At 39.5% G+C, this 13,166-nt stretch overlaps 1 protein-coding gene across 1 annotated transcript in view; it reads right to left on the bottom strand.

The window, feature by feature from the left end:
- Nucleotides 1-13,166, bottom strand: part of LOC108416232 (autotransporter adhesin BpaC-like) — an 87,692-nt gene that overhangs the window by 21,799 nt on the left and 52,727 nt on the right. Inside the window, exons 25-26 of the mRNA XM_037531384.1 lie at nt 12,898-12,945; nt 1,806-1,853 (exon numbers count right to left, since the gene is read on the bottom strand). Of these exons, the coding sequence (XP_037387281.1) occupies nt 1,806-1,853; nt 12,898-12,945 (96 nt within the window). The remainder of the gene's footprint in view (nt 1-1,805; nt 1,854-12,897; nt 12,946-13,166) is intronic.

Raw genomic sequence — 13,166 nt, 5'->3', positions numbered from 1 at the left:
TCAGTGTGATGATTGCAGAGTGTTCAGTGAGATGATTACAGAGTGTTCAGTGTGATGATTAGAGAGTGTTCAGTTGGATGATTACAGAGTGTTCAGTGTGATGATTACAGAGTGTTCAGTGTGATGATTACAGAGTGTGCGTTGTGTTGATTACAGAGTGTTCAGTGTGATTAGAATGTTCAGTGAGATGATTAGAGAGTGGTCAGTGTGATGATTACAGATTGTGCGTTGTGTTGATTACAGAGTGTTCAGTGTGATGATTACAGAGTGTTCAGTGTGATTAGCGTGTTCAGTGAGATGATTAGAGAGTGTTCAGTGTGATGTTTACAGAGTGGTCAGTGTGATGATTACAGAGTAGTCAGTGAGATGATTAGAGAGTGTTCAGTGTGATGATTGCAGAGTGTTCAGTGTGATGATTGCGGAGTGTTCAGTGTGATTAGAGTGTTCAGTGAGATGATTAGAGAGTGGTCAGTGTGATGATTGCAGAGTGTTCAGTGAGATGATTACAGAGTGTTCAGTGTGATGATTAGAGAGTGTTCAGTGTGATGATTACAGAGTGTTCAGTGTGATGATTACAGAGTGTGCGTTATGTTGATTACAGAGTGTTCAGTGTGATTAGAGTGTTCAGTGAGATGATTAGAGAGTGGTCAGTGTGATGTTTACAGAGTGTTCAGTGTGATGATTACAGTGTGTGCGTTGTGTTGATTACAGAGTGTTCAGTGTGATTAGAGTGTTCAGTGAGATGATTAGAGAGTGGTCAGTGTGATGATTACAGATTGTGCGTTGTGTTGATTACAGAGTGTTCAGTGTGATGATTACAGAGTGTTCAGTGTGATTAGCGTGTTCAGTGAGATGATTAGAGAGTGTTCAGTGTGATGTTTACAGAGTGGTCAGTGTGATGATTACAGAGTAGTCAGTGAGATGATTAGAGAGTGTTCAGTGTGATGATTGCAGAGTGTTCAGTGTGATGATTGCGGAGTGTTCAGTGTGATTAGAGTGTTCAGTGAGATGATTAGAGAGTGGTCAGTGTGATGATTACAGAGTGGTCAGTGTGGTGATTACAGATTGTGCATTGTGTTGATTAAAGAGTGTTCAGTGTGATGATTACAGAGTGTTCAGTGTGATTAGCGTGTTCAGTGAGATGATTAAAGAGTGTTCAGTGTGATGTTTACAGAGTGGTCAGTGTGATGATTACAGAGTGGTCAGTGAGATGATTAGAGAGTGTTTAGTGTGATGTTTACAGTGTGGTCAGTGTGATGATTACAGAGTGGTCAGTGAATGATTAGAGAGTGTTTAGTGTGATGAGTACAGAGTAATCAGTGTGATGATTACAGAGTGGTCAGTGAGATGATTAGAGAGTTTTAGTGTGATGATTACAGAGTGGTCAGCGTGATGATTACAGAGTGTTCAGTGTGATGATTACAGAGTGGTCAGTGTGATGTTTACAGAGTGGTCAGTGTGATGATTACAGAGTGGTCAGTGAGATGGTTAGAGAGTGTTTAGTGTGATGATTACAGAGTGGTCAGCGTGATGATTACAGAGTGTTCAGTGTGATGATTAGAGAGACCCAGTTATTACTAAACACCTCCTACAGTGTTTTTTGACGACATCTTACAGGAGTTCAGACCACAAGGTCCATGGAGAAACACTGTCAGACTTTCAGCTGTGAGTCTGTACGTCTATGTGTGTGTGTGTGTGTGTGTGTGTGTGTGTGTGTGTTTGTGTGTGCCTGTGCGAGGAAGGGGGGGGTTAGCATGTGTTTGGGTGTCTGAATAGAAAAGTCTGACCTCTGACTGCTCACTTACTGTTAATAGCTGTAGCGTTGGCACCAGCAGAGTCCAGCGATGTAGAGGCTGAAAGAAAGAGAATGAGAACTTGGTAACTTTAATGTTTGATAAGTCAGAATATTGGATATTTAATATAAATCTTTAGAATCATCATCAAGTTGAACATTGTCCAGGTGTACTAACAGCAATAGAACACATGCAGTTATTAGACTACTGATGGTATAAAATAGTATAAAAAGCAGTAAAAGGCTTTAAGCCTGAGTAATTGCACTCCACAAGCCCAGACAGGCCCAACATGCACTCCTTCTATGTTAGACAGTGTTCAGCATGATGATTAGAGTGTGTTCAGTGTGATGATTAGAGAGTGTTCGGTGTGATGATTACAGAGTGGTCAGTGTGATGATTACAGAGTGGTCAGTGTGATTACAGAGTGGTCAGTGTGATGATTACAGAGTGTTTAGTGTGATAATTACAGAGTGTTTAGTGTGATGATTACAGAGTGTTCAGTGTGATGATTAGAGAGTGTTCAGTGTGATGATTAGAGAGTGTTCAGCGTGATGATTGCAGAGTGTTCAGTGTGATGATTACAGAGTGTTCAGTGTGATAATTACAGAGTGTTTAGTGTGATGATTACAGAGTGTTCAGTGTGATGATTAGAGAGTGTTCGGTGTGCTGATTACAGAGTGTTCAGTCTGATGATTGCAGAGTGTTCAGTGCGATGTTTAGAGATTATTCAGTGTGATGATTACAGAGTGTTCAGTGTGATTAAAGAGTGTTCAGTGTGATGATTAGAGAGTGTGTGGTTTGCTGATTAGTGTATTCAGTGTGATGATTAGAGAGTGTTCAGTGTGATGATTAGTGAGTGTTCAGTATGATAATTAGAGAGTATACAGTGTGATGATTACAGTGTCTTCGGTGTGATAGTTAGAGAGTGTTCAGTGTGCTGATTACAGAGTGTTCAGTGTGCTGATTAGAGTGTGTTCATTGTGACTAGAGAGTGTTCAGTGTGATGATTAGAGAGTTCAATGTGATGAGTAGAGTGTGTTCAGTGTGATGATTAGTGGGTGTTTACTGTGATGATTAGAGAGTATTGAGTGTGATGATTAGTGTGTTCAGTGTGATGTTTAGAAATTATTCAGTGTGATGATTAGAGAGTGTTCAGTGTGATGATTGCAGAGTGTTCAGTGGGATGATTACAGAGTGTGCGTTGTGTTGATTACAGAGTGTGCGTTGTGTTGATTACAGAGTGTTCAGTGTGATGATTACAGAGTGTTCATTGTGATGATTACAGTGTTCAGTGTGATTAGAGTTTTCAGTGAGATGATTAGAGAGTGGTCAGTGTGATTACAGATTGTGCGTTGTGTTGATTACAGAGTGTTCCGTGTGATGATTACAGAGTGTTCAGTGTGATGATTACAGAGTGTGCGTTGTGTTGATTACAGAGTGTGCGTTGTGTTGATTACAGAGTGTTCAGTGTGATGATTACAGAGTGTTCATTGTGATGATTACAGTGTTCAGTGTGATTAGAGTGTTCAGTGAGATGATTAGAGAGTGGTCAGTGTGATGATTACAGAGTGTTCAATGTGATTAGCATGTTCAGTGAGATGAATAGAGAGTGTTCAGTGTGATGTTTACAGAGTGTTCGGTGTTCTGATTACAGAGTGGTCAGTCTGATGATTGCAGAGTGTTCAGTGTGATGTTTAGAGATTATTCAGTGTGATGATTACAGAGTGTTCAGTGTGATTAAAGAGTGTTCAGTGTGATGATTAGAGAGTGTTTGGTGTGCTGATTAGTGTATTCAGTGTGATGATTAGAGAGTGTTCAGTGTGATGATTAGTGAGTGTTCAGTATGATAATTAGAGAGTATACAGTGTGATGATTACAGTGTCTTCGGTGTGATAGTTAGAGAGTGTTCAGTGTGCTGATTACAGAATGTTCAGTGTGCTGATTAGAGTGTGTTCATTGTGACTAGAGAGTGTTCAGTGTCATGATTAGAGAGTTCAATGTGATGATTAGCGTGTGTTCAATGTGATGAGTAGAGTGTGTTCAATGTGATGAGTAGAGTGTGTTCAGTGTGATGATTAGTGGGTGTTTACTGTGATGATTAGAGAGTATTGAGTGTGATGATTAGTGTGTTCTGTGTGATGTTTAGAGATTATTCAGTGTGATGATTAGAGAGTGTTCAGTGTGATGATTAGAGTGTTCAGTGTGATGATTGCAAAGTGTTCAGTGTGATGATTGCAGAGTGTTCAGTGAGATGATTACAGAGTGTTCAGTGTGATGATTGCAGAGTGTTCAGTGCGATGTTTAGAGATTATTCAGTGTGATGATTACAGAGTGTTCAGTGTGATTAAAGAGTGTTCAGTGTGATGATTAGAGAGTGTGTGGTTTGCTGATTAGTGTATTCAGTGTGATGATTAGAGAGTGTTCAGTGTGATGATTAGTGAGTGTTCAGTATGATAATTAGAGAGTATACAGTGTGATGATTACAGTGTCTTCGGTGTGATAGTTAGAGAGTGTTCAGTGTGATGATTACAGAGTGTTCAGTGTGCTGATTAGAGTGTGTTCATTGTGACTAGAGAGTGTTCAGTGTGATGATTAGAGAGTTCAATGTGATGAGTAGAGTGTGTTCAGTGTGATGATTAGTGGGTGTTTACTGTGATGATTAGAGAGTATTGAGTGTGATGATTAGTGTGTTCAGTGTGATGTTTAGAGATTATTCAGTGTGATGATTAGAGAGTGTTCAGTGGGATGATTACAGAGTGTGCGTTGTGTTGATTACAGAGTGTTCAGTGTGATGATTACAGAGTGTTCATTGTGATGATTACAGTGTTCAGTGTGATTAGAGTGTTCAGTGAGATGATTAGAGAGTGGTCAGTGTGATTACAGATTGTGCGTTGTGTTGATTACAGAGTGTTCCGTGTGATGATTACAGAGTGTTCAGTGTGATGATTACAGAGTGTGCGTTGTGTTGATTACAGAGTGTGCGTTGTGTTGATTACAGAGTGTTCAGTGTGATGATTACAGAGTGTTCATTGTGATGATTACAGTGTTCAGTGTGATTAGAGTGTTCAGTGAGATGATTAGAGAGTGGTCAGTGTGATGATTACAGAGTGTTCAATGTGATTAGCATGTTCAGTGAGATGAATAGAGAGTGTTCAGTGTGATGTTTACAGAGTGTTCGGTGTTCTGATTACAGAGTGGTCAGTCTGATGATTGCACAGTGTTCAGTGTGATGTTTAGAGATTATTCAGTGTGATGATTACAGAGTGTTCAGTGTGATTAAAGAGTGTTCAGTGTGATGATTAGAGAGTGTTTGGTGTGCTGATTAGTGTATTCAGTGTGATGACTAGAGAGTGTTCAGTGTGATGATTAGTGAGTGTTCAGTATGATAATTAGAGAGTATACAGTGTGATGATTACAGTGTCTTCGGTGTGATAGTTAGAGAGTGTTCAGTGTGCTGATTACAGAATGTTCAGTGTGCTGATTAGAGTGTGTTCATTGTGACTAGAGAGTGTTCAGTGTCATGATTAGAGAGTTCAATGTGATGATTAGCGTGTGTTCAATGTGATGAGTAGAGTGTGTTCAATGTGATGAGTAGAGTGTGTTCAGTGTGATGATTAGTGGGTGTTTACTGTGATGATTAGAGAGTATTGAGTGTGATGATTAGTGTGTTCTGTGTGATGTTTAGAGATTATTCAGTGTGATGATTAGAGAGTGTTCAGTGTGATGATTAGAGTGTTCAGTGTGATGATTGCAAAGTGTTCAGTGTGATGATTGCAGAGTGTTCAGTGAGATGATTACAGAGTGTTCAGTGTGATGATTGCAGAGTGTTCAGTGCGATGTTTAGAGATTATTCAGTGTGATGATTACAGAGTGTTCAGTGTGATTAAAGAGTGTTCAGTGTGATGATTAGAGAGTGTGTGGTTTGCTGATTAGTGTATTCAGTGTGATGATTAGAGAGTGTTCAGTGTGATGATTAGTGAGTGTTCAGTATGATAATTAGAGAGTATACAGTGTGATGATTACAGTGTCTTCGGTGTGATAGTTAGAGAGTGTTCAGTGTGCTGATTACAGAGTGTTCAGTGTGCTGATTAGAGTGTGTTCATTGTGACTAGAGAGTGTTCAGTGTGATGATTAGAGAGTTCAATGTGATGAGTAGAGTGTGTTCAGTGTGATGATTAGTGGGTGTTTACTGTGATGATTAGAGAGTATTGAGTGTGATGATTAGTGTGTTCAGTGTGATGTTTAGAGATTATTCAGTGTGATGATTAGAGAGTGTTCAGTGGGATGATTACAGAGTGTGCGTTGTGTTGATTACAGAGTGTTCAGTGTGATGATTACAGAGTGTTCATTGTGATGATTACAGTGTTCAGTGTGATTAGAGTGTTCAGTGAGATGATTAGAGAGTGGTCAGTGTGATTACAGATTGTGCGTTGTGTTGATTACAGAGTGTTCCGTGTGATGATTACAGAGTGTTCAGTGTGATGATTACAGAGTGTGCGTTGTGTTGATTACAGAGTGTGCGTTGTGTTGATTACAGAGTGTTCAGTGTGATGATTACAGAGTGTTCATTGTGATGATTACAGTGTTCAGTGTGATTAGAGTGTTCAGTGAGATGATTAGAGAGTGGTCAGTGTGATGATTACAGAGTGTTCAATGTGATTAGCATGTTCAGTGAGATGAATAGAGAGTGTTCAGTGTGATGTTTACAGAGTGTTCGGTGTTCTGATTACAGAGTGGTCAGTCTGATGATTGCACAGTGTTCAGTGTGATGTTTAGAGATTATTCAGTGTGATGATTACAGAGTGTTCAGTGTGATTAAAGAGTGTTCAGTGTGATGATTAGAGAGTGTTTGGTGTGCTGATTAGTGTATTCAGTGTGATGACTAGAGAGTGTTCAGTGTGATGATTAGTGAGTGTTCAGTATGATAATTAGAGAGTATACAGTGTGATGATTATAGTGTCTTCGGTGTGATAGTTAGAGAGTGTTCAGTGTGCTGATTACAGAATGTTCAGTGTGCTGATTAGAGTGTGTTCATTGTGACTAGAGAGTGTTCAGTGCCATGATTAGAGAGTTCAATGTGATGATTAGCGTGTGTTCAATGTGATGAGTAGAGTGTGTTCAATGTGATGAGTAGAGTGTGTTCAGTGTGATGATTAGTGGGTGTTTACTGTGATGATTAGAGAGTATTGATTGTGATGATTAGTGTGTTCAGTGTGATGTTTAGAGATTATTCAGTGTGATGATTAGAGAGTCTTCAGTGTGATGATTAGAGTGTTCAGTGTGATGATTGCAGAGTGTTCAGTGTGATGATTGCAGAGTGTTCAGTGAGATGATTACAGAGTGTTCAGTGTGATGATTGCAGAGTGTTCAGTGCGATGTTTAGAGATTATTCAGTGTGATGATTACAGAGTGTTCAGTGTGATTAAAGAGTGTTCAGTGTGATGATTAGAGAGTGTGTGGTTTGCTGATTAGTGTATTCAGTGTGATGATTAGAGAGTGTTCAGTGTGATGATTAGTGAGTTTTCAGTATGATAATTAGAGAGTATACAGTGTGATGATTACAGTGTCTTCGGTGTGATAGTTAGAGAGTGTTCAGTGTGCTGATTACAGAGTGTTCAGTGTGCTGATTAGAGTGTGTTCATTGTGACTAGAGAGTGTTCAGTGTGATGATTAGAGAGTTCAATGTGATGAGTAGAGTGTGTTCAGTGTGATGATTAGTGGGTGTTTACTGTGATGATTAGAGAGTATTGAGTGTGATGATTAGTGTGTTCAGTGTGATGTTTAGAGATTATTCAGTGTGATGATTAGAGAGTGTTCAGTGGGATGATTACAGAGTGTGCGTTGTGTTGATTACAGAGTGTTCAGTGTGATGATTACAGAGTGTTCATTGTGATGATTACAGTGTTCAGTGTGATTAGAGTGTTCAGTGAGATGATTAGAGAGTGGTCAGTGTGATTACAGATTGTGCGTTGTGTTGATTACAGAGTGTTCCGTGTGATGATTACAGAGTGTTCAGTGTGATGATTACAGAGTGTGCGTTGTGTTGATTACAGAGTGTGCGTTGTGTTGATTACAGCGTGTTCAGTGTGATGATTACAGAGTGTTCATTGTGATGATTACAGTGTTCAGTGTGATTAGAGTGTTCAGTGAGATGATTAGAGAGTGGTCAGTGTGATGATTACAGAGTGTTCAATGTGATTAGCATGTTCAGTGAGATGAATAGAGAGTGTTCAGTGTGATGTTTACAGAGTGTTCGGTGTTCTGATTACAGAGTGGTCAGTCTGATGATTGCACAGTGTTCAGTGTGATGTTTAGAGATTATTCAGTGTGATGATTACAGAGTGTTCAGTGTGATTAAAGAGTGTTCAGTGTGATGATTAGAGAGTGTTTGGTGTGCTGATTAGTGTATTCAGTGTGATGACTAGAGAGTGTTCAGTGTGATGATTAGTGAGTGTTCAGTATGATAATTAGAGAGTATACAGTGTGATGATTACAGTGTCTTCGGTGTGATAGTTAGAGAGTGTTCAGTGTGCTGATTACAGAATGTTCAGTGTGCTGATTAGAGTGTGTTCATTGTGACTAGAGAGTGTTCAGTGCCATGATTAGAGAGTTCAATGTGATGATTAGCGTGTGTTCAATGTGATGAGTAGAGTGTGTTCAATGTGATGAGTAGAGTGTGTTCAGTGTGATGATTAGTGGGTGTTTACTGTGATGATTAGAGAGTATTGATTGTGATGATTAGTGTGTTCAGTGTGATGTTTAGAGATTATTCAGTGTGATGATTAGAGAGTGTTCAGTGTGATGATTAGAGTGTTCAGTGTGATGATTGCAGAGTGTTCAGTGTGATGATTGCAGAGTGTTCAGTGAGATGATTACAGAGTGTTCAGTGTGATGATTGCAGAGTGTTCAGTGCGATGTTTAGAGATTATTCAGTGTGATGATTACAGAGTGTTCAGTGTGATTAAAGAGTGTTCAGTGTGATGATTAGAGAGTGTGTGGTTTGCTGATTAGTGTATTCAGTGTGATGATTAGAGAGTGTTCAGTGTGATGATTAGTGAGTGTTCAGTATGATAATTAGAGAGTATACAGTGTGATGATTACAGTGTCTTCGGTGTGATAGTTAGAGAGTGTTCAGTGTGCTGATTACAGAGTGTTCAGTGTGCTGATTAGAGTGTGTTCATTGTGACTAGAGAGTGTTCAGTGTGATGATTAGAGAGTTCAATGTGATGAGTAGAGTGTGTTCAGTGTGATGATTAGTGGGTGTTTACTGTGATGATTAGAGAGTATTGAGTGTGATGATTAGTGTGTTCAGTGTGATGTTTAGAGATTATTCAGTGTGATGATTAGAGAGTGTTCAGTGGGATGATTACAGAGTGTGCGTTGTGTTGATTACAGAGTGTTCAGTGTGATGATTACAGAGTGTTCATTGTGATGATTACAGTGTTCAGTGTGATTAGAGTGTTCAGTGAGATGATTAGAGAGTGGTCAGTGTGATTACAGATTGTGCGTTGTGTTGATTACAGAGTGTTCCGTGTGATGATTACACAGTGTTCAGTGTGATGATTACAGAGTGTGCGTTGTGTTGATTACAGAGTGTGCGTTGTGTTGATTACAGCGTGTTCAGTGTGATGATTACAGAGTGTTCATTGTGATGATTACAGTGTTCAGTGTGATTAGAGTGTTCAGTGAGATGATTAGAGAGTGTTCAGTGTGATGATTACAGAGTGTTCAATGTGCTGATTAGAGTGTGTTCATTGTGACTAGAGAGTGTTCAGTGCCATGATTAGAGAGTTCAATGTGATGATTAGCGTGTGTTCAATGTGATGAGTAGAGTGTGTTCAATGTGATGAGTAGAGTGTGTTCAGTGTGATGATTAGAGAGTATTGAGTGTGATGATTAGTGTGTTCAGTGTGATGTTTAGAGATTATTCAGTGTGATGATTAGAGAGTGTTCAGTGTGATGATTAGAGTGTTCAGTGTGATGATTGCAGAGTGTTCAGTGTGATGATTGCAGAGTGTTCAGTGAGATGATTACAGAGTGTTCAGTGTGATGATTGCAGAGTGTTCAGTGCGATGTTTAGAGATTATTCAGTGTGATGATTACAGAGTGTTCAGTGTGATTAAAGAGTGTTCAGTGTGATGATTAGAGAGTGTGTGGTTTGCTGATTAGTGTATTCAGTGTGATGATTAGAGAGTGTTCAGTGTGATGATTAGTGAGTGTTCAGTATGATAATTAGAGAGTATACAGTGTGATGATTACAGTGTCTTCGGTGTGATAGTTAGAGAGTGTTCAGTGTGCTGATTACAGAGTGTTCAGTGTGCTGATTAGAGTGTGTTCATTGTGACTAGAGAGTGTTCAGTGTGATGATTAGAGAGTTCAATGTGATGAGTAGAGTGTGTTCAGTGTGATGATTAGTGGGTGTTTACTGTGATGATTAGAGAGTATTGAGTGTGATGATTAGTGTGTTCAGTGTGATGTTTAGAGATTATTCAGTGTGATGTTTAGAGAGTGTTCAGTGTGATGATTGCAGAGTGTTCAGTGGGATGATTACAGAGTGTGCGTTGTGTTGATTACAGAGTGTTCAGTGTGATGATTACAGAGTGTTCATTGTGATGATTACAGTGTTCAGTGTGATTAGAGTGTTCAGTGAGATGATTAGAGAGTGGTCAGTGTGATTACAGATTGTGCGTTGTGTTGATTACAGAGTGTTCCGTGTGATGATTACAGAGTGTTCAGTGTGATGATTACAGAGTGTGCGTTGTGTTGATTACAGAGTGTGCGTTGTGTTGATTACAGAGTGTTCAGTGTGATGATTACAGAGTGTTCATTGTGATGATTACAGTGTTCAGTGTGATTAGAGTGTTCAGTGAGATGATTAGAGAGTGGTCAGTGTGATGATTACAGAGTGTTCAATGTGATTAGCATGTTCAGTGAGATGAATAGAGAGTGTTCAGTGTGATGTTTACAGAGTGTTCGGTGTTCTGATTACAGAGTGGTCAGTCTGATGATTGCACAGTGTTCAGTGTGATGTTTAGAGATTATTCAGTGTGATGATTACAGAGTGTTCAGTGTGATTAAAGAGTGTTCAGTGTGATGATTAGAGAGTGTTTGGTGTGCTGATTAGTGTATTCAGTGTGATGATTAGAGAGTGTTCAGTGTGATGATTAGTGAGTGTTCAGTATGATAATTAGAGAGTATACAGTGTGATGATTACAGTGTCTTCGGTGTGATAGTTAGAGAGTGTTCAGTGTGCTGATTACAGAATGTTCAGTGTGCTGATTAGAGTGTGTTCATTGTGACTAGAGAGTTTTCAGTGCCATGATTAGAGAGTTCAATGTGATGATTAGCGTGTGTTCAATGTGATGAGTAGAGTGTGTTCAATGTGATGAGTAGAGTGTGTTCAGTGTGATGATTAGTGGGTGTTTACTGTGATGATTAGAGAGTATTGAGTGTGATGATTAGTGTGTTCAGTGTGATGTTTAGAGATTATTCAGTGTGATGATTAGAGAGTGTTCAGTGTGATGATTAGAGTGTTCAGTGTGATGATTGCAGAGTGTTCAGTGTGATGATTGCAGAGTGTTCAGTGAGATGATTACAGAGTGTTCAGTGTGATTATTAGAGAGTGTTCAGTTGGATGATTACAGAGTGTTCAGTGTGATGATTACAGAGTGTTCAGTGTGATGATTACAGAGTGTGCGTTGTGTTGATTACAGAGTGTTCAGTGTGATTAGAGTGTTCAGTGAGATGATTAGAGAGTGGTCAGTGTGATGATTACAGAGTGTTCAGTGTGATGATTACAGAGTGTTCAATGTGATTAAAGAGTGTTCAGTGTGATGATTAGAGAGTGTTTGGTGTGCTGATTAGTGTATTCAGTGTGATGATTAGTGAGTGTTCAGTATGATAATTAGAGAGTATACAGTGTGATGATTACAGTGTCTTCGGTGTGATAGTTAGAGAGTGTTCAGTGTGCTGATAACAGAATGTTCAGTGTGCTGATTAGAGTGTGTTCATTGTGACTAGAGAGTGTTCAGTGTCATGATTAGAGAGTTCAATGCGATGATTAGCGTGTGTTCAATGTGATGAGTAGAGTGTGTTCAATGTGATGAGTAGAGTGTGTTCAGTGTGATGAGTAGGGTGTGTTCAGTGTGATGTTTAGAGATTATTCAGTGTGATGATTAGAGAGTGTTCAGTGTGATGATTGCAGAGTGTTCAGTGTGATGATTAGAGAGTGTTCAGTTGGATGATTACAGAGTGTTCAGTGTGATGATTAGAGAGTGTTCAGTTGGATGATTACAGAGTGTTCAGTGTGATGATTACAGAGTGTGTGTTGTGTTGATTACAGAGTGTTCAGTGTGATTAGAGTGTTCAGTGAGATGATTGGAGAGTGGTCAGTGTGATGATTACAGATTGTGCGTTGTGTTGATTACAAAGTGTTCAGTGTGATGATTACAGAGTGTTCAGTGTGAGTAGTGTGTTCAGTGAGATGATTAGAGTGTTCAGTGTGATGTTTACAGAGTGGTCAGTGTGATGATAACAGAGTGGTCAGTGTGATGTTTACAGAGTGGTCAGTGTGATGATTAGAGAGTGTTTAGTGTGATGATTACAGAGTGGTCAGTGAGATGATTAGAGAGTGTTTAGTGTGATGATTACAGAGTGGTCAGCGTGATGATTACAGAGTGGTCAGTGTGATGATTAGAGAGTGGTCAGTGTGATGTTTACAGAGTGGTCAGTGTGATGATTAGAGAGTGTTTAGTGTGATGATTACAGAGTGGTCAGTGAGATGATTAGAGAGTGTTTAGTGTGATGATTACAGAGTGGTCAGCGTGATGATTACAGAGTGGTCAGTGTGATGATTAGAGAGACCCAGTCATTACTAAACACCTCCTACAGTGTTTTTTGACGACATCTTACAGGAGTTCAGACCACAAGGTCCATGGAGAAACACTGTCAGACTTTCAGCTGTGAGTCTGTACGTCTATGTGTGTGTGTGTGTGTGTGTGTGTGTGTGTGTGTGTGTGTGTGTGTGTGCCTGTGCGGGGAAGGGGGGGTTAGCATGTGTTTGGGTGTCTGAATAGTGAAGTCTGACCTCTGACTGCTCACTTACTGTTAATAGCTGTAGCGTTGGCACCAGCAGAGTCCAGCGATGTAGAGGCTGAAAGAAAGAGAATGAGAACTTGGTAACTTTAATGTTTGATAAGTCAGAATATTGGATATTTAATATAAATCTTTAGAATCATCATCAAGTTGAACATTGTCCAGGTGTACTAACAGCAATAGAACACATGCAGTTATTAGACTACTGATGGTATAAAAGAGTATAAAAAGCAGTAAAAGGCTTTAAGCCTGAGTAATTGCACTCCACAAGCCCAGACG

Source organism: Pygocentrus nattereri, chromosome 20 (genome assembly GCF_015220715.1).
Source record: "Pygocentrus nattereri isolate fPygNat1 chromosome 20, fPygNat1.pri, whole genome shotgun sequence".
NCBI lineage: Eukaryota > Metazoa > Chordata > Actinopteri > Characiformes > Serrasalmidae > Pygocentrus > Pygocentrus nattereri.
The sequence above is the reverse complement of the archived record's forward strand: the minus strand, read 5'-3'. Positions and strand labels throughout refer to the sequence as shown.